This window comes from Drosophila yakuba, chromosome 2R (genome assembly GCF_016746365.2).
Source record: "Drosophila yakuba strain Tai18E2 chromosome 2R, Prin_Dyak_Tai18E2_2.1, whole genome shotgun sequence".
NCBI classification, from domain to species: Eukaryota; Metazoa; Arthropoda; class Insecta; order Diptera; family Drosophilidae; genus Drosophila; species Drosophila yakuba.
The window spans coordinates 11398696-11419424 of record NC_052528.2 but is presented as its reverse complement, the minus strand read 5'-3'; the positions used below and the strand labels follow the sequence as shown (position 1 = coordinate 11419424).

The 20729-nt window shown below is 41.1% G+C and overlaps 5 protein-coding genes across 5 annotated transcripts; 4 read left to right on the top strand and 1 right to left on the bottom strand.

The window, feature by feature from the left end:
• The first annotated feature begins 5358 nt into the window (after positions 1 to 5358).
• On the top strand, positions 5359 to 6047 carry LOC6530160 (uncharacterized protein DDB_G0271670). Its single transcript, XM_002091066.3, has one exon. It carries the CDS (start codon positions 5610 to 5612, stop codon positions 5982 to 5984), a length of 375 nt encoding a protein of 124 aa, XP_002091102.1. The 5' UTR covers positions 5359 to 5609; the 3' UTR covers positions 5985 to 6047.
• A 330-nt stretch (positions 6048 to 6377) lies between these two features.
• LOC26535139 lies at positions 6378 to 7231 on the top strand. The gene is made up of 2 exons (XM_039372631.1): positions 6378 to 6727; positions 6785 to 7231. The coding sequence occupies exons 1-2, from the start codon at positions 6445 to 6447 to the stop codon at positions 6862 to 6864; spliced, it is 363 nt and encodes a 120-aa protein (XP_039228565.1). The 5' UTR covers positions 6378 to 6444; the 3' UTR covers positions 6865 to 7231.
• An 88-nt stretch (positions 7232 to 7319) lies between these two features.
• Positions 7320 to 8295, top strand: LOC6530159 (uncharacterized protein DDB_G0271670). The gene is made up of 2 exons (XM_002091065.3): positions 7320 to 7734; positions 7915 to 8295. The coding sequence occupies exons 1-2, from the start codon at positions 7374 to 7376 to the stop codon at positions 8103 to 8105; spliced, it is 552 nt and encodes a 183-aa protein (XP_002091101.2). The 5' UTR covers positions 7320 to 7373; the 3' UTR covers positions 8106 to 8295.
• A 508-nt stretch (positions 8296 to 8803) lies between these two features.
• Positions 8804 to 9621, bottom strand: LOC26535649. Its single transcript, XM_015197431.2, has 2 exons — positions 9337 to 9621; positions 8804 to 9103 (listed from the first exon to the last, which is right to left on the bottom strand). The coding sequence occupies exons 1-2, from the start codon at positions 9569 to 9571 to the stop codon at positions 9015 to 9017; spliced, it is 324 nt and encodes a 107-aa protein (XP_015052917.1). The 5' UTR covers positions 9572 to 9621; the 3' UTR covers positions 8804 to 9014.
• A 9133-nt stretch (positions 9622 to 18754) lies between these two features.
• Positions 18755 to 20515, top strand: LOC6530158 (dynein regulatory complex protein 10). Its single transcript, XM_002091064.4, has 4 exons — positions 18755 to 19169; positions 19228 to 19822; positions 19880 to 20029; positions 20091 to 20515. The coding sequence occupies exons 1-4, from the start codon at positions 19166 to 19168 to the stop codon at positions 20422 to 20424; spliced, it is 1083 nt and encodes a 360-aa protein (XP_002091100.1). The 5' UTR covers positions 18755 to 19165; the 3' UTR covers positions 20425 to 20515.
• Positions 20516 to 20729: the final 214 nt, after the last annotated feature.

The window sequence follows — 20729 nt, the reverse complement described above, 5'->3', positions numbered from 1 at the left end:
TATAGAGCTGCTCATAAAAAACGCTCCATTTGCAGCACTTATCTTTAACCTTAGCGAATAAATAAAAGGCGTGTGCTAAAATGTTACTTATTAATCAATTTCAGAGAAAATGGAAAGGAAATTTTCGTTCGTTTACCATAAGAAAAAAAGTTCGACGAATGTCCCTGTAATAAAAATATATTTATTAATATTCCGTTTCCGATTCCTCCGCCTGCTAAAGTTTTGCAATCGCAAAATAGTGGCCTACAAAAGACAAAGAGTGAATGATTTTGTGTGGCAATTAACAAACTGGACACGTCCATACATTGGGTTCTTGTGGCATTTGGAGGCTATGGAGCTATAGATGGCAATAACGATTGTCGGCCACTCCGACAGAAACGAACACCGTTAAACGCACAAATTTGGCAGCCAGACGAGGCTGGTTAAGGGAAACCACAAAGCAACGAATAAATAAAAAAAAGCTTCACAGAAACATAATTTAAAGGCAAAAGCAACAATCGCTCAATTTGCATGCAAGACAGCAATAAAATTTCTGGGGTCACTTCATCGGCCAAGTTCGATTTCAAACATGTTGCAAAGAGCAGGAGCTGTGAGAACTTATTTGATCCAGCAGCACCTGCGCACCTGCACAGATACAAAGATACAATATATAAATAATGTAAATGATACCAAGTGGTATTACTGTCGGTCAGGTCATTCCAAGTTTCTACCTCCCCATCCCAACTAATTAGTTAAAACTCAAGTAATCTCCCGATCAATGTTAACTTTTTATCACGGTGTCTGCCCAACAGAGCCGTAAGCTTAATTAGCTTCGAGCAGAAATCGCATTAATTACCGTGGCAATATCTGCGACGCCGCCTCTATCGCAATGAGTTGTAAAAATTGGACAGGCTGAAAATGTGTCTCGTTTTGGTCATTCTTCTTGCCACACGATTGCGACAAGTACAAGTCAGTGGCCAAATGGCGAGCAGATTTGGCCGGGCCGGCCGTTCAGCCGTTCACCGCCTCTTGGCCAGATCCAATTGACCAATCTTCGACAGGGGTCTCTGGTTTTCCTCGACTTATTTCGTTTCTTGGGGCAGGGGATCCGGCTCGGAGGCTCTCATTAGAGCACTGAACCGTTTGACATTCAAGAGCGCCGACGACCTCACGCATGCGCGCTTCGTTTTGGCTTTGTTGCTGGGATTTCCTCGGGGCTCAAGTCCATAGCCCAATTACACGGCAAGAAAATGTTAATACTAACGTATATTATCTATGAATTTAATGTATTACTAGCGATTTATTCTAATATTCTTATGTGAAGAAATATAACCATCCTATTAAATATTAAAACATTGAATTGTATGCTTATTTGAATTGTGGAACAAATCATGATAGTTTTAAACGGCAAAGTAGCTTTTAGGCCATATATTTGGCTTTGGGGTATCAGCCATTGTTTACGTTCCGAGCTGGGCTGGCTCAAAGACATCGTACCCTCGATGTGGGGCCTACCCATCGGTTATGGACACGCTAAATGCCCCTGCTCGCGGATCCGCCCCAGGTCAATCGGATCCAAAAATCTAATGGTGCACGCCAGGCCAAAAGACTCGGGAAAATAATTACACAGATTGTGTGTTTCAAATCTGTGTGGGCTAAGTATTAGGCGCGCTTTAAGCGCTCGAAACACTTTCGTTTGGGGAAAATGAAAACGAACGAAAAAAATAAGATTGTATAATCAGCATTAGGCAGCGGCAATTGGCAATCATTTCTGGGTACAAATTAAAATTATATTACAACATTTTCTTAGACAACAACAAGAGCCCACTGATTACAGGAGAGAGACCAAATCGAAAATGCACTCAACCATCCAGCGAATCGAAGCCGAAGCAGTTAGTTAACAACAGTATGCTACCAACTTCCACTAATCGGGCCGAAACTGACCTGCCCGAAAACAGAAACAGAAAGCAGACAGACGGACGGACTTGGCCAAAATGAAACGAGACTCAGCTAAAGGCGGCCGAAAGTGAAAGTTTTGTTGTTGTTGGCGATCTACTGTTAAACGGGGGCGCAGTCGCAGTCCCCGGCGATTGCCGCATTTGCAGCATCACGAGAGTTGCGAATTGCAAATTCATTTGCCGCATCCGAATTAAATAATTTTGATTTTGATTGCGACAGCCGTCAAGTGGGAGATCCGTTGACGGCAGCAGTCGCTGCACTTTCAAATGCAAAGCAATAGATATCCATTTTACCACCAATTATATTGCATTTTCACTATCATGGGTCAATTATTGTGCACTAAACTGTTTTTACACTACCATTGCAGTGGTTTTACCGCAGGAACTGAATTGGCCAAACTGAATTTTAAGCCATCAAAAGTTTATGTTTCCATTCTCTGGTAGTACACATAAAAAGTTTGCAAATACAGTTAAGTTTTAATTGAGCTTCGGTTTTTAGTTGAAGACCGTTTCTAAACTTACAAACAAAATAAATTTCTCCTAAAGCGCCATCTAGCGGCGGATACGTTTTCTGGCGTCATTGTACGCTATAGTACACCTTAAAATCCAAATTTACTAGTCACTTCTAAAACAATGATATAAATGATATGGGTTTTCATATTACGTCATATCATGTTGCATAGTTCCTATCGAATTTACTAGTCCGAATATCTCTGTCCGTCCTATATACCCCAGCATACCCTGTATCATCTCATCATCGTCATCAATCCCGTAGTAGTTGCATTGCCAAATGCGGCCAGCTCGCTGACAACTTGCAGCTTCCTGCAATGCGACAAAAAGCGAAAACCAAACCCGTTGGCCGCAACGTCAAGTGGCATCTTCAGGCCACAACTCTTCACCACTACGCACTCTGATTTTTGTCTCTGTGTACTTCATTTCTGTTTTTATCCGTAGTTTCTGCTGCGGCCTTTGTGCTCATCGAAATGGCTTATTAATATAATCAGATTCGGGATGCCACTGGACCGCATTATATAATCTTCCGGTTAGAGTCTATAGCATAATTGAGTCTCGCGAATTGATTAATGGCTAGTAGCTTCATTAAAAGTACCCGAAACTAATCATGGCGCTCCCTGAGGGAAAAATCACTTCAATATGGGTTTACTTTAGTAAAATAAAACCGATATGATTATACCTGTTACTGGTAGTTTAAAGGGTATACTAGATTCGTTTAAAGTCGTGGCACTCAACTATAGCGTTCTCTCTAGTTTTTATGAAAAAAACAACACAACAACAACATACTGATAGGAATATAGAAAATCGATTGCTCTCGTGACACTTGAATTCTAAAATTTTGTTTTTGTGCTGTTTTGAGATTGGGTGTTTAAGAAGCCGAGCTTCGGAATCGACTTCAGTTCAAAGAAGAGCGATCACGATGAAACTACAAGTGAGTGAATTGTTTTGTTGAAAAATATTCAAGCATTAAGTGTTTTTATCCCTTAGTTGCTCCTGATTACCTTATCGATTTGCTTAGCGGTCAGACATGGTATAGTATGGCAGGGAAACCCGCCATTCCCAATAGGTTAAAAATAAATGGAAATATTGCAAATGTAAATCGGAACATTTATAAATTTATAAAAATACAAATGAAGTTTGTCAATTAATAGTAAAAATTAAGCTGATGTACAGCATTTAGTAGAAGAATAAAACATATTAAAACATTAACGTTGAGAGAAAAGTTTCCTTAGAAACAGACATGGTTGGATCGAATTGGTCGTATAAGATAAGCGATTAGTGAGTTGAGAGGAAGTGTCGAAAAATTTCTAGTTCACGCGAACTTTATCTGCTGCTGAGCTTATCAGCGACCTTCGCAACTCGCAACTAGCAAAAATTCCATGCGAATAATTTCACCGAAGGCGTCACTGCAATCATTATCCTAAAAACGGATTCGAGCTCTAGTAGCTTGTCTAGCTCGAAATACATACATACATATATGTATATACTTAATGGGATGTACATAAGGTTCAAAAATTCATCTTCCTCTAATCATGTTTAATGAATTGACTGCGAAATTTATTCAGTGAAATTGGCAAGACCCAGCCGTTTGGGATTAATAAGATAGAAACAATACTAACAAAATGGTAATGTAGTATCGGGGAATTCAATAAACCACGAATGAAATTAATAGTCAGATATTTTTATTTCATCGCATCAGAAGCACTACCTAAAGCCCGAATGTGTCTACTGTACTTAATTTAACTTAATGCAGCCAGCACTCAATCACACTCCATTTACGCGGCGATTCATTCAAAAGGTGAACTCACATCAAATCAATAGAAAGTGTGGCAAACTTTTCACAACCCACACATTATGCACAGTTGACATAGTTGACATAGTTGGCCAGGCAAGCAGAATTCTGCGATATGAATATGATGACTTGGACGGGTTATCGATTCAACGGGCCACTAATTGCTGGCCCAAATGGATGCTTGACTTGGCTCGGAGCCCGGAGGCCAAAATGGTAAGCACTGGGCGTCACGCACACACGAAATTGTTCACAAAGTGCATACATAAATTTGCATTATTACTCCAGCCCGCAAATTGCCAGCTCTAAACGGTTTCTTTGCATAAATACTCGACTGATTGCGCTTAGAAAACCACTCATATTCTTTCAAGTAACTCCAAAAATGAAGCCAAGAAGTGGTTTAATGTAAGTGCTCTTCAGAAAATCAATCCCAAGCCAATTAACGAAGCTGATTTTCGGCCTTGACCAAAAGCCACTTAACAATGCCGTCAACGGCATTTAATAAAAATGCGTTTATGGAATAAGTAAACAAACAAAAGGCGATCAGAAATACAACAAAGCACTCAGCCGCACAGAGCAAAAAGTACACAGTGCACATGAACCGAATATTTTCAATAGTTTTTGCTATGTTGTGCTTCACGCACTTCTAAGTGGAATATAAAAAACAAGCACAGCTTAATAAAAACAACAATTGCGTCTAATTATCAGATTCATTCGGTTTGAACATGTTCAAAATTAAATCAAGCCCAATTAAATAAAAAAACATTTTAACATTAAAAAATACAACACGTTTTTGAATAGAGATTAAAGAACGTATACTATAATTATTTACAACTATTACAATATTATTAAGGTATTAAAAATTAAACAAATTAACGTGACATAAAGAAAATGTATGAAATTGTAAATTACGTGTATGAATTTGTGTAAAGATACGAATCTGGTGTATCTATATGTTGCATAATTTTGGGAGGAGTGTGAAAAAATACTCGGCGATGGAAGACGAAATTTGAATCTTTTATTTAGGCAAACAAAAATGTATAGCAAGTAAAGGCATGAGCCTTTGCACTACAAGTACCAACTTTGCTAGTGCTACTACTAATTTGGGCAACTAAAGGTAGATTCAGTAACGTACTTGACCAACATCTTGCTACCATAATTCATTGGCAACGTGCGTAATGGCAATAGACCACTAGCTCCCAAGGCGTTCTGTTCATCTGCCAATGCCAAACGCCAAACTCTCACCATGTTTGCACAGGTGCTGTGGTCTTGGCCAAACTCACTGGGTCGAAACCTTGAAAGTCGAGTGACTATAAATAGTTCCGGCTGCGTAGTGAAATGCCAGTTAAGTTCACGATTTAAAGCCAAGCAAAATGAAGAGCCCTCTGAGTCTGTCGACAGTGCTGTTGATCCTGTCGTACGCCTGTGTGGTCCTGGCCAACAGCAGTAGCAGTAGCAGTACCAGCAGCTCCACACCCAAGATCTGTGTCCTGCGGAACTGCAACTGGAACTCCAGCACGAATGCCTGTGGCCGCTATGGACGCTCCAATCTGTGCAATCGCTTCAAGAACAGCTGCACCCTGCGATACGAATCCTGCGTGGGCTCCACCACTTACACGGCGGTCAGTCTGTCCCAGTGCTCCGGGATCAGCGTGGGTTCCCGTGGAACCTGCGGCGGATCGTCGTCCTCCTCCTCTTCCTCGTCCTCGTCCTCAAACGTTGTACCCATTATCATACGCAGGGGCTGATTTTTGTTCCTGTTCATGAAAATAAAATATTTTTAATCTATTACGTTTAAATTAGTCATCGGAATAATTTGGCACTATCTTCTCATTAAAATTCGTTATTATAATACCAATTCTTTTACATTTATGCTTCCCTATCAATCTGGGACTGACTTCTTTGTTGTTATCTAAATAAGTTAAATACTTTCCGTGTTGGAGAGTGAATACACCATTGTTCTATTTTATGTATATTGGTTTTGCTTTTCAAAATTATAGATGAACCGTATAATACGGTAGCTATAGACTCAAGGCTAGAGACCCAAAATCCAATGCAAATTATTAATATTTGTTAGCTCAGCTGTCAATTTGCATTATAAGGTACTAAAGTAGAACGAACTGTTTTCCTTTTTTCGCGATACAAACAACATAGATGTGGTATAAAAGCCCAGATGAGTAGAGCGCATTTAAATTAGTTGAAAGCAAGATGAAAGCATCATTGTTAGTGTGTCTCATCCTGACGACGGTCTTCATTCTGAACGTCTCCGGCAGCAATAGCAGCTCCACCGAGGAAGGGTTTGACTCTCCAGTTGGTATCGTCATGACCCGTTCTAAATCTAAGTCTCGCAGTTCCCAAGCCTGCCGTAGAAGTGTCCAGAAGAATTGCTCCTCCTCCACGAAGACCTGCGGTCGCCTGGGAAGGGCCAACATTTGCCAGGCTTTCAAGAACGACTGTCAACGCCAACTGAGCAACTGTGGCTCCAAAAAGTGTGAGTGAAACTACGGAGCAGGGGGTACATATCCCTAAGTAACCATTTCCATCCCAGTTTATCGCAAGGTTGACCTGGTCCTCTGTCGAGGCCTGCCCATCGATGTCGTGCGACCCTGCGGAAGTGGGCAATCCTAGTGCTTTGAAAGAAAAAAAAACTGTTAACTATTTCTTAAAGAACTACATAAACCTTATAATTTAATGCTTAAACTAAAAATAACTAGGGGCAAAGCTAAGAGATAAACTCGGCTATTGATCCCGATCAAGAATATACATACGTTATATGGTCGGAAACGCTTCATAATAATCATTCACAATTTAGGGACAGCCTAAAAGTATATTTTTCGAAACATTTCGAAAACACGAAGCTCACATGTTATTTGAACAGCAAACTTATTAAAATTCCGAACAGCTCACGTGTTGCTTTACTCACTTTTTATATGAACTAAGATATATTTACACAATTGCGAGCAAACTGAACTGATATGCGGAATGAACAAAAACCAGGTAATAGAAATATGTTTCTTTGCACATCAGAACATGGAAAAAATTGAGATGGTAAACATCTTCCAAGGTCGCCAAGAGATATGAAAGCTTGCAGCGTATAAAAGTGGCAATACGCCATCGTCAGTGAATTAGATATTGAAATGCGTTTGGCTTTGGCGCTTCTGCTGCTGGTGGCTCTGATCGCCATGGCCACCGATGCCCAAAGGAATCGAAAAAGGACGAGTGCCAAGACTTTGGCTACCGCCACGTCCAGGAAATCCCGAGCTGGAACCTCAAGGAGGCGTGCCTCCGCCAGCCGCAGATCCGTGATCATCGTTGGCAACGGAAGCAGTAGCTCCTCCTCCAGTAGCACCTCCACCCCATCCTCCCGATGCCGGACAACTACCACAAGCTGCTATGCCAACTCCAATGTCTGCGGTCGGTGGAGCTCCAGTCGCAGGTGTCATCGGTTCAAGAACAGGTGCCTCATGGAGCGGGCCAACTGCCGGACAACCGTTTCAAGTGAGTATTGGCTGAATCCCATTAGATACAAAAGTATCTTAGAAATGCCAGAATACTTGTCTGAATTACATATCTGAGACTAGCATATGCAAAAGTCCTGGTATGCAGTGGAGTAACTTTTGAGAAGAAAAGGACTCTTATCAATTATAGATAACAATAAATTTCAAACCTTTTTAACAGGCTGGAATGTGGTTAATCTGGGCAACTGTTCGAGCATAGCTGTCAACAATACCGGCACCTGTACCAGCACCTTTTCATCATCCTCATCGACCTCAACTTCCAACTCACAACTGGCCAGCATACTCTCCTCCATTCTGGGATCATCATCGTCATCCTCGAGGGTCACGCCCATAATTATACGAAGAGGTTGACATATATTATTACATTATAAGCAATCGATTTTTTCTTTGTGCTACATGAATTGCTGAATTTAAGAATAAATACATTTTAGAGAACTAACTAACAAGTTTGTTTCTGCATATAAAGTTCACATTTCCCTAAAGTCTTTTGCACTTTCGCCTACAAAACAATGGCATTGTAAAATCACATAAAAGCATGACTAAAGAGATTTATTCCTAAATTATGCTAATAACTTGAACTTTCACTGCCGAAACGTTTCGTAATGACCTATATTTCGGGGATGCCAACATTTATTTATGTGCGTGCGCAGAGTGTTCACTGTGCCATTCTAATTGCATCCGCAGGCGTTCGCCATTCACATCCGCACTACGCAAAAAAAAGGAAATGGCGAAAAATTGCAAACTAAAAAGCGATGCTCCATAAATTTACATTGTCCGCGTGTATGTGTGTGTACGCTTGTTCGCTTGTCTGCGTGGCCATAACCATAATTTCCCCCAGTTTTCCCCCTTTTCAACCCGTTTTACCCCCGCTCTTCCCACTGTCAAGTAGTGCGATTTATGCGATTGCAATTAAAAAAGAGCGAAAAAAGCGAAAATGTTAAAGCATACATCATGCGGATATGAAAGCCATTAAAACTAAACGACAGTTGCCAAAGCCCACAAAAACGTTTCAGTTAATCACTTTGTGGCTTAAAATCCAAAAATAAAAAATAAGAGGGCTTGCATCAGAAGACCGGATTAGAGTTTTAAATAAAACAACTTTTAATTAAAGACTCTTATATAAGGGAACAATAAATACAACTAGCTTTTGTGCAATCTCCAGTTCCTTGCATCAATAAGACAGGATTGAAGTTATAAAAAGGAACAACTTTTAATTAAAAACTTATATACTCGTATAAGGGAGCAATAAGTACAAGTTTCTTATGTGCAATCTCCAGTTCCTCCAATTGCGATATTATTTGTAATGCAATACGTAAGCACATTCACTGATGTGCCAAGTTGGCCATAAGCTGCAAATAAAGAATACTATATTTAATAACAGAATTTTTAAGTTTTCAATTTTTAGATCCAGAGTAAGGGCTTGAATGTCATAAATATATGTTTTAGGTAGTATGAATGCACTTCATTATGCACTTATAAAATAAAATGTGTAGATATGAATGCACACTTTCCCCTCTTATTACTAGGAGCTTATTAATATAAGCAAATTGTGAAGGTGTTATTAAATATAGTTACAGCTTACCTGTTTTACCCTTGCAGTTGTCGAGGAGGTACTGGCAATCATTTTGATAGTACTTGCATGTGTACACCGCAGCACTTTGTGAATCAACGCCTGTTTGGAGTCGAATGCATCTGGGAGTGGTCTTCGAACAGGTCCTTTTGGTGCTCCAAAGGCAGTAGAAACGCTGCCGAGCCTCCAGCTGAGAAACCAAACTCAACATCACGAAGGCATATACAAAAAGAGCCAGGAACTTCATAGTGGCAATCGCTTTAAATCGAAGGTTGATCTTTAACTGACTCAAGGTGTATGTGTCACCCGTTTTTATAGTACCTACCTTTGCCATTTGTTTGCGATCTGCAAATATTTGATATTAACGAAAGTAAAATTCGAAAAGAGGCCCTAAACTATGTTATACACTTCCAGAGAGTATATTAATTGGGAGAGCAGTAAGGAAGACAATTGCTATCATATAAAGTATAGCATTCATATAAAGTCAGCATTCACAGCCAAGTCGATATAGCCATCCGTCCGTCCATCCAAAAATCGTTTTTCTTTTGCAGGTATGTATAAGTTGTAATAGTTACTACAAGGGTATATGAACTTCGGCTTGCTAGAATAGGATTTTTTCTTGTTAGCTTTGTTCTTGCCAAAATCTGGAGTTGAATAAGCCAAAGCCAATTCCAAATGTTTGCCCGATTAAATAGAAGGTGACAGCGCTCAGTCAATCAGCCAATGGATAAATACCACAGTTTGTGGAGAAATTGTAGCAGGTGCGTTTCGGTTTAACTTACAAATGAATGGAAAGGCTTCAACAAATGAATGGAAAAACAATTAGGTACTTTAATAAGTTTAATTTATAGAAAGCTATCCAAGCGTGGATAAACTCATTTTTCAGAACATTCCATTAAAACTTTCCTAACTTACATTAGTGTTATTTTGTTCATTAAAATGACCTTGATGTACAAATTTCGTGAACATGCCGAAAACAGCTTATATAATTACCCCAGCCCAAAATGAGCCAGAATAGGCCAGAGGAATACAATTACCAAGAGGCGGTTTGGCAGGATCCGCATGCAGGACCAGCCACAGTGAGTATTCGTTAGTAGAAAACCTATCGCCGTGGCTGCCACTCGCTTTTCCCGCACTCCATGCGTCAGAAACATCAGTCTTCTGCCTGTCCGTCCATCATGCGAGTTTCAAGTCCCCAGCTACCTTCACTAAAAGAAAACACTGGCATAAATCAAGCCACTGAAAGGATTAATCATACAATGGGATAAGCTACATTTCAAAGACCAAATTGCAGTTTTAAAAAAGTATTTTTATTTAATAGCAAAGGGAAGGCTTTGAAAAAGAAATATAGACTGGAATAATGTTTAATGTTCATGCTGAATTCTACCACTTCCTAGCTATTGAAGCTATTCCGCTTCGTAGAGAGTTTTCCTCAGTGCACTTACAATGCCCACCGTTTTTCATTTTCCCATTTTCCACCTCACATTTCCATAGCTGGCATGTCATGTCACGAGCTCATTTCACTGCATTTCCAAGTAAACTCCAAAATACAGATTAAGGCACACTCGCAATTCGGTGCCATTTGTGTGTTCAGTAAGCTATTTAATTCTGAGCCACATATGGCTGTGTTGGAAAGGGTATACGGAGTTCGTGGCTCAGGTGGTCAGCCTTTTTTGTGCATGTATATTTCATACTTTTATTGCTGATTGCTGTTGTTTTTGGTAGCTTGCATGCGTTTGTTATTTTTTCAGTTTTTATCGCACCTTCGCAAGCCTCCCCTTTGACCTCTTTCTATTTAGTCGGCGATAAAGTGCAGCTTAAGCTCTGGTTACGAGTACGATTACTTTTTTTGAATAAATTGCATTTGTCATGCCACGGGCTTGCGGCCGAAAGTATGCAAAAGCTTAAGAATGATTAGGCCAAGGTGGAAATGCAGGGAAAATGGCGGTTGGGAAATGCACTTTAATTAGTTGCCGCATTTTGAATGCATGTCCTGCGAATGGCATGCTTATCGCTATTTGCGGCTTCTGTCGTCCTTTCAGAAGCTTGGACTGACTTTTCGGTACAGCACAAGGTCAAGCAGGGGGGTAATAATAATAAAAACGAATGAAAAACCATAAAAAGTTTATTTTTAACATAACAATAATGCAAGGCGAGCCCAGACAAGGCCCCTCACTGCAGTTGTTTGCTAATTATTTTCCATTTTCATTTAACTTTTTCGCGCCTTGTTTTTCAAGCAGTCCGCTCTTTCCACTTTCCACTTGCTTAATGCGCTTTCCAACATGCCGCTGTCATTTTGCGCTGTTTTTCCGGACTTTTCCCCATTTGCTATTAATAAGCTTAAGACTTTTCCATTGCGGCTTGCATGCTTTCGGCTGCATTTCTTGTTTCTTGGCCAACACTTTTCATTGCACTGCATTATGCATGAGCCATATTTGTCACGCTAATTGAATAATAATACCGTATAATTAATAGGTAATAGTATCACCATACCAATGAATTTTAAATGCCAGGCGGAAAATTAATGTTTCATAGCCTACTTTCGAGGATTTCTTATTTATGAAGCTGAGTCAGCCTGTGAACCTCCATATAACACATAGTCTTCATAGAACTATAACCCATTAATGGCCCACTTAATGCCAATCAATCGATGCTAAGAATCCCGTCGTCGTAGGTAAACAAATAAATCAAATGGGTAGACATGTAGCGTATGTAAATTTAGTTTTGTCATTTACAGCAATAAATTTCGTATTATTTTTAGCTTTATGGGACGATTATTGGGCACATGTCTCCATATTCGACACGAACATGACACCCGGGCTCAGAAATCAACCGGAATAGGGAGCACCGGTTCCAATTTCCTGTCAATACCTTCTGAATTGAACCTGAAGAAAGCTGGAGTACACTTGCAAAAACTAAACATTTCCTTGGCGAAGAATCCAATGCTCAACAAGTGATGTATGAATAGTACAATATTGCAAAAAAAATATATAAACTTTAACGAATTTCCTACCTAAGATGTTTGTATGCCTTGTTACTAAGGATCATATTTTTTCGCAGTTTACCCCAATATGTATATACTCACCGAGTTTCGTGTCAGTTGAGCGTCCGCAAAAACCAATTTTTGGATAACAAAAAAACAAAGAGATATAAAAATAATAATAATATGGGGAAAGGCGAAAAGGGAAAGGAAAAAAAGGAAAATAAGGGAAACCGGCGCCTGACACATACAAAAAACATTTGTTTGTTATACCGACTAAATGGATGTGAGTGCGTGGGTGGTGTGGGTGGTTTGGGTGGCTTGGGTGATTCTGGGTGGCTGTAATGGAGTGGAGTGGCTCAGCTCTGGGCTGGTGGGTGATTTTTCTGCGTCGCACTCACGAATTATCGATAAAACATGCTTCATGGGCGAAGTGAGGTGGACTCTGTCTCATTACGCCCACAACAAAAGTGAGGGGCAGACACAGGTCCTGTGTTTTTGTCGGAGGCATGTTGAAAATTAAAATCGAAAATGAAACCCGAAAACGAAAACGAAAGCTGGCCCCAAAACTTGTTTGCACTTTGTTGATTTACCAATCTTTGCGATTTACGATTTATTTGCGAGCAAAATCAAATTATTGCATGTGTCACAACTTTCATTCGGCTCTTGGGGTGACAAAAAGCCCAAACAACCATAAATATACATATCTGGTGTATATAACAAGCCTTTGAGCTTCACAACCCCCGAATCCTGCCATAATAAATAAAACTTTGTTCTGTCATAGTTTCAGCTTTGGGTTAAATGGTTTGTCGAAAGTTCCAAATTTCATTTGATTTTCCCACTGCTCTACATGATTTGCATGCACGGCAAGGATGGGAAAAAAAAAACAACAAAGCACGGGGTATCATAAAAAAGGAAATGCTCGAAAATGAAACTTTGATGAGCTATTACTCATATTGACAAGGACCCTCATTTGTCTAGGATGATTGGGACAGGGATTGCCGGACTGATACCGGTCCTTTTGGCCCGCATCGCGTATACGCAACGTGGCCTTGGCCACACAGTTAAGTGGAAAAGTTTGTGGCCAAGGATGATTAGCCTGCCTTCAAAAGGGTTACTTTTCCAACCCATTGGTAATGGGTAAATGCTGTGCAATTTAAAGACAACAAGCTCTTTAAATTGAAAAGAATCGACACAGATTAATTGGTACTTTTAAGCCGTGACATTGTATTGAATATTATAAGAGATCAATTCTGAACTGAGTCGAATTAACCATAGCAGCTATAAAAAGTAACTACCAGAATGCAGCAGAAATGTAGGACGCATTAAAGCAATATTTATGTAATGATGTGCGTAAGGCGAAACAGGAAGTGCGGCACATGCGACACGTCAACATTCAATTTTCTAATGAAATTTTTATTATAATAAAGCACATATCCGAGTCATGGGAGGTTGTAGACCACGCCCACCTACCGACCAGGCTAACGTATTCATGGGAAACAGTGTTGCTTTCCTTCCTGCTCCATTTTCCCCGCAACATTCCCCTCCAACATCCGAAAACTCTGTGTGTGTATAATGAATGCTGGCTGTGTATTGGTTGGTGGAAATGGTTCTATGCGTGTGTGCGTGCGAGCGTGTGAGTGCGATACCTCTCTCTCCTTCTCTTTCTCTCGCTTGGCGAAGTGGCCGCCCCTTCAAACAGAGTCCAACATGACCTACATTCCGGATCCGGGCGACGATGTAGCTAAGCAACTCCAGGGTCTCAAAGCCACCATCTCACCCTGGGCTTCATCCAAAAAAGCGGGAAGTCCGGGGAGCACAGAGCACAGGAAAAGCAGAGGAACAGAAAAGCACGCAGCACGCATAGGAAAAAGGACTCCCCGCTGGTAGTCCTGTGATCCCCCCTTTCCCTTCCGCTCCTGCCTCCCTAACCCAGTCATCTTCCCAGTCAAGCCTTATAAAAATTGTTTTCGGTCGCTTATTGGCAACAAATTTGCGTGCCTTGCATACAGAACCGAAACGGGAAAATGACGAAAGCCAGAGAACAAACGTAGAGTTCACTACAGTAAAAAATCGGTACTTTGAACATGTCATTAATACAAAAAAATGCTTCCAAAACCAAGAGCTTCAAACTATGCACAAACTTCAGTTCTAGCTTTTGAATGGAATAGAAACGAGATCATAACCATTTTTAACACAATAATCACGTAAGTTATGTTGGTAAAGGCAGAACCTAATATAACATTTACCTAAAACATAATTTTGCTGGCATTTTGGTTCGAGTATTATTTTTGACTGTACCGCAAACAACCTGATAAAGGTTGCTCCCACAGCGACTTCATTACAAAGTTTGCCAAATTGTGTAGGCGCTAAATGCAACAAATACAGTAAACAATTTATTAACTTGGCCTGAAGAGATTTTCGCAGGCTTCGGATGGAAGTACTCGTAAGCGGCTTGGTTTACCACTAACAAGTGAATTTCATTTGTTCGCTTTTTTCGCAACGCAATGTCATCAATCATTTTGGCCAGGACATTTGCTTCTTTTGGCCTAAATTGAACAGGGAAGTCGGGATGTGAGCGGGCAGGAAAACGGAAGTGAGGTTTGGCAAACAAGCCCGGTGCACGTGCGGTCATTTTGTCGTTTATTGTTGACTTTGGTCAAACAGAAAGTATATAAGAAATATAATATTTGAAGATGATCCCAGCCAAGCGATAGTCAGCACGTGCTGAATATGTACGAAATAAAATATCCTTCTTATATCATAATTAAGTATCCGCAAAGGTTATAAAGAGAAAAAGAAGCTACAGAAACGTTGCGTGATGAAAATATATAAGCAAGTGCAGAAAAGCAATCTTGAAAGCCAATGCAAAAATGCTTGTAATTGGATATTATTTGTAAGTATTAAATACGTAATTACTTTCGCATTGCTGCTACGGGTCGCTATAAGAAATGCCAATATCTACAGCTGATCCAATTAAAGTTCTGTGAAACTGTTCGCCCAGAAATCTTTGATAAAGTTGCCAAGGTCCTGGAATCCTTGATTCGAATTTGCTGCTTGAATTTCAATTTCGTTTGTTCTCCAAGCGTAGCGAAAGCTAAATCTTTCCCAACTTTTGATAGTTTATTAAATTATTACAAAAAAATGAGAAAAAATGTTCGCCAAAGCGAACAGAAACTTTTCTAATAGCAACAAAAATTTGAAACAACCGAGTCGAGTGGATGGGTAGGCTGGCCGGGTGGTTTGGATGGCTTGGGTGATTTGGGTGGCTTGGCTTTGGCTGGATACACTTTGTTAGCCAAGTTAACTCTTTGCAGGCCCTGAACGACAGTTTGTTCTGTCGCTCGCTTCACAGTTCAGAACATTCAAATTACAGAGAAGGTTGGCAAGTCAAACCAAACGGAAGCAAAAGCCAAAAGTTCTCGGGGCAACTTGAGTGCAAGTTGCTCCATAAAATGTGCCAAACATTACCAACTCAAAATACATGCCAGACTGCCTCGGAACAGACCCAAAACTACAGTCCAAAAGTGTAACTGCCAAACGGAAACAAGACAGGGAAAAACCCAAAAAGAAAGAAATTACCAAAAAAAAAAAGCCTGAGAAAGCCATGAAAAATTCAGCAGAAACTTGCCCAGGTGGGCGGCAGGATTCAATGGGGCGGCAACTGGGCTGGGTGCCACTTCATTTGGCAGTGCGAGCGCTTCCTTTGGTCCTCGCCCAGGTGACAAAACCAGGTGCCCGGCCAAATGGATCCTGCCCGGCAAATGAATGCCTTCCGAGCACAATCGACTTGTGGAAGGGGAAACTATAACTGTATTGTACTCCGGTGCCATATAATCCTGTCCATGGCCATAATTTGCCCGGTAAAGCGCCTACATAAGGATGCGTTAACTCGACAAGTCGCTCTTAATGAGAAACCAATTATTATTCAGAAGATACTAATATACATTCACAAGAATGAAAAAAAGAATTTAAGAAAATCTGAATAGTTCATTATAAATAAAACAAGTTTGTTTTAACTAAAAACAATCCCATCTCAAGCTACCACATCCTAAAACAAATCTATATCTGTTTTCCTAAAAGCAGAACTTAATCGTGAAACTATCAAACCATGCTGCTCGAAGGCAGACCCAGGAGCATATCTTAGGTTCCGCTGGTGACCTTCCCGATGGCAGCCCAAGCATTATAATAACACTTTCTCAAAAAGGTTCTTTATGGGGTTTCCACCCCATTCCATTCCATTCCCCAACCAGCATTCCCTAGCCTCGAACCACCACCCACCATTAAGCACAGTTAGTTAGTCGTTCCTTGTTTCTCGTTTCCCTTTCCTTGAGCCCATTGTTCCGCGTTATCTCCGCTGCTCTCTCCTCTCTGCCGCCAGTTCTGCGCGACGACTATGGCCGAAAGTAATCTTCCAAGGCAAATGTGAACCACAAACAAATTTATAGCTGCAATGCGGCCAGGCCGAGCATAACGGGCCCACATTTCTGTGAAATCTATGTGAGTGGATGTGCAGAGGGGATGGGAGGGAAAATGGAGAAATGGAACTCAAAAGGAAACTGTCGAGTGAGGACGACTATAAAAATATACAACAATACTGCCAAGGCAACGGGACATAATGAGCCAGGGCCAGACGGCCCGAAACGGTAAATGGTAAGCGGTAAGTCTCTAATCGGTTAACGGTAAAACCGAGCTCAGCTGAGCGAATGTGGGCCACCAGCAGAAGAGCGAGAGCGAATAGTTTGGGCTTTGGATTGTTGCTTTTGAACTGCACCTCCTTTGCAGTACCGTTAGCGGTTTTCTGCTTTTGTGCTTTGCATGGCCATTTGTTACGTATACGTATGCGGAGCATACGTTCTCTCTTTCGTTCTCTCTGCAGACTTGCCTTATTTGGCTGCATACTGTTAGGCGCTCTCCCGTTACTCCTGTCTTTTTAAATTTCGATGCATAAGTTGAGGCGCTGCCTCTCTCTCTTTCTGAATCTTTCTCTCTTTTTACTTTCACGTTTTGCTGCATACACTCTCTCCTTGCTCTCTCCGCTTGTTTATGCGTCATTTCTTTTGGCTTTTTCTCACCCATCTCTCTTTTTGGCTAGTAATTCGTTCGCCTATCGTCCATCGCTTTTCTTACGAAGCAAACGCAGAAGCAACAACAAATATTATTTCTTGCTCAATTTTATTTTTCTTCCTTTTCATCTTGCCCTTCCCTTTTTTTCTGCTGGTTCGCATTGCAGCATTTTACGCAGACAAGCGAGCACATTCTTTTCTCTAAAAGAGAGAGGACAGAGGGAAGGCTTTGCGACGTTTTCAGCAAATGTTCGCCATTCATTTTTGTCATCGACGCCTTTGCTGTTGCTGTTGTTATTGTTTTTGCTGCTGTTGTCCTTGTTGCTGCGCTTGTTGTTTTTGGCTGGGATGGTGCCTGGAAAACTTTTTGGCCTCGCCGCGAATGCTTCTTCTTACTTGTTGCGTTTCGTCCTGGGACGAAAAAATGGTGAAACGATATGAGAACGGAATGGGAATGGAATGGCTACGCTTACTTTTGCTAGCTAATTTATGCAATGGCAACTGAGTTTATTTTGATTATTTTATATTATACTTTGAAAGCAGGGGATAAATATTAAATTGTAGTCATAAAAAATAAATAAAAAGGTTAAAGAATTTCACATATTGTAGGTACCCTCTAAAAGGTTACTAATTTTAAAAATGATGTTATCATATTAAAATAACAAAATTCTTTTAATTATTTTCAAAATCTTTGTTTTAATTCAGCACCGTTAAATATTGTAGTGTTTCTGCTTTTAAGTATTCAAAATACGGCGCTTTGATCTTTGATCTTCAATTTAACGTTAAATTATGTCGGAAGTACAGAGAGACCACTGTACTAGTGAATCCCATTTTTGGCAGAACGCACAGAAGGGCTTTCAGATTACTCTGTGGCTCCCCCTTTCATGCCAGTTTCATTAGGTAGATTTTCCACCTGAGTGAGGAACTTTTCACCACCACCCACTCACCCAACAACAATGTTCTGCATTCACAAGTTCGTTTCATGCCCTTATGGTTTTCTTTTTTCCCAGCAGGCCCCTCTGCATCGCATTTTCCCTCGTTTGCTTTGCTGCAGCAGCTTTCATTCATGCCACGTCAGTTGACATAATGCGACATGGCCACACACAAGCAACAAGCCACCCACTGAAGGCGACCACCCACCGCCCTCTAGACAATCAACAACCACCGACCCACCCACCACCCACACTTTTCGTTGTCGACTACTGCACTTGGCAAAAGTTTCTACCAGGCATTGCCATGAGAAAGTGCCATTCAAATTTACCACCCCCTCACCACGCCCCCTTTTCCAGTTGCTCCTCGATCGAAAGGGTTTCTATTTGGTATATTCTTTGGCTTTGCAACCAGGCAACACGGTCAACACAGCAAGCCATGCTTGTTTATCCCTAAAAACAATAACAAAATCAACAAACTCGGCTCAGAACTCGACAAGACCTCGACACAAGCATATCTAGAAAAGCCAAAAACATAAATCGGGAATTATTGAAAAAAGGAGCATAGAGGTTGAGCTTATGCAAATACGTGGAATACCCTGCATTTTATGGAGAAAGCTTTAGTTACCAGCACCAATCTGCTTTAACTTTGTGATTTTGTTTACCATATGAAGAATCAATATCATAACAAGACCGCTAAAAATTCCTGTGTACTCCGAAAGTCATTTAAATTTCTACATTTTAAAAGGACTTGAAACACAATACATAATATCGCGAATAAGTTAACTTTGAAAAGGTATAAAAAACGAAAATATTTCAATGAGGATTTTTATAAAAGCCAAGATCCGTAAAGCTGCCAATTAAAAATGGGTTGGTATAAATTGAATGTTATAGGGTAACGCCAGTTAAAGCCATATCCTTATTCCAGATACCACCGCCGAACGCCAGGTGAGACTGGAAGGAGTGGAACGCGTGCTCAAGATGTCCCAGGAGCGCATCAAGATAGCCATGATCATTCCGAAGCTGCTGGAGAACCCCGAGAAGCTGAAAAGCGTCCTTAAAGGCACCTGCTATGAGGAGGTCCTCGAGCCCATCGATGACATGATCCACCACCTCGGCAAGCAGAGTGGACGTTCCAAGCTGCCACACGACCACACCACCATGCGAATCGTGGACTTCTTCCTGGTCAACCATAGTATTCACCGATTCTTTCCGAATCTGAAAAAGAACCTTAACGAAAGGGATCGAAAGCTGCTGGCCGCTTTCCACTTCCTTCTGGAGAGCGCCCACGTCCATCTGCACCGATCCTCGCGAAGCGAGATCACCAAGGAGCGGAAGCTGCATGCCATCTATCACCAGAATGTGGACATACAGAAGAAAATCAAGGAGCTGAAGGCGAGCCTGGCCTTCCAGAAGGTGATTGGCAAGTGGAAGACGGCCGCCAAGGGCATCTATCTGATGAAGGTCGAGGAGGACCTGGCCAACAAGAAGTGGCAGAACAACGTGGCCATTCAGAACGAAATGTAAGTTGGATTTTCAGTACTGTAAGCTGTATACATCGTTTATTTTCCAATTTGCAGTGAAAAGTGCAATCGCACGATGCGAAGTTACCACAAGAGCAGCATGGATAGGCAGAAGGAACTGGAGGAGGAGCTGGTAAATGCCCGGGACAGCTACGAAAAGATGACCAAGAAGCACCTCGCCGAGGAGCACGAGCTGCGAAACGAAAAGTAGGCTACAAATTGAGTTATCTAGCAAAGTAATTGTATGCATGCCGATAATCCTGAGCAGAAACAAGTTGCTCCTGCAACTGCAGAGCATGCTAAAGAAGTACGACACCAGTCTGGGCGAAAAGATGCGCGAGAATCTGGTGGCGGAGGATCAGTATCTGGCCGCCAAGAAGGTCCTCGACGACTTCATGGTGCAGTTCAGGCAGGAAGAGCGCATCTACAAGAACATCGTGGTCAAGCGGGAGGAGGAGGAGCGTCGCATCCAGCAGGAGAAGCTGGTGATCTTCATGATGAACCGGGCGGCGGCCAAGATCCAAAAATACTGGCGCAAGTGGAAGAAGGATCAGCGCAAGAGAAAGCGCCAAGGAAAGGGCAAGGGCAAGAAGGGAAAGTAGTGTCCAGTTCCTGACCTCTATATATTTCTACATTGTACGATTTATATGTAGAAATACAAATATATTCCCACCTTCTACTACATACAACTAACTTTTAAGTCCTGTTTCAATTTTTCAAAAACTGTCACATGTTAAAAAGTCATGTTTGCTACAGCTTAAATGTTGTTTGCCAGTTTGACTTGCCAGCTTTTGTGGCATGAAATGACAAAGCATGCATAAGTACCCATGTATGCAAATTAATATTTCCATAAGAGAAAAGGCAAATGTTTACTCGCAATTAAATCGTGTTTACTTGGCACTTGACA

Coding starts and splice junctions, on each gene's coding strand:
- LOC6530160 (XM_002091066.3), top strand. CDS start 5,610: ATGAAGAGCCCTCTGAGTCTGTCGACAGTGCTGTTGATCCTGTCGTAC.
- LOC26535139 (XM_039372631.1), top strand. CDS start 6,445: ATGAAAGCATCATTGTTAGTGTGTCTCATCCTGACGACGGTCTTCATT. Junction 6,728..6,784: donor CAACTGTGGCTCCAAAAAGT/GTGAGTGAAACT, acceptor TTTCCATCCCAG/TTTATCGCAAGGTTGACCTG.
- LOC6530159 (XM_002091065.3), top strand. CDS start 7,374: ATGCGTTTGGCTTTGGCGCTTCTGCTGCTGGTGGCTCTGATCGCCATG. Junction 7,735..7,914: donor CTGCCGGACAACCGTTTCAA/GTGAGTATTGGC, acceptor CCTTTTTAACAG/GCTGGAATGTGGTTAATCTG.
- LOC26535649 (XM_015197431.2), bottom strand. CDS start 9,571: ATGAAGTTCCTGGCTCTTTTTGTATATGCCTTCGTGATGTTGAGTTTG. Junction 9,104..9,336: donor CAACTGCAAGGGTAAAACAG/GTAAGCTGTAAC, acceptor CTTTATTTGCAG/CTTATGGCCAACTTGGCACA.
- LOC6530158 (XM_002091064.4), top strand. Junction 19,823..19,879: donor GTGGCCATTCAGAACGAAAT/GTAAGTTGGATT, acceptor TCCAATTTGCAG/TGAAAAGTGCAATCGCACGA. Junction 20,030..20,090: donor CACGAGCTGCGAAACGAAAA/GTAGGCTACAAA, acceptor AATCCTGAGCAG/AAACAAGTTGCTCCTGCAAC.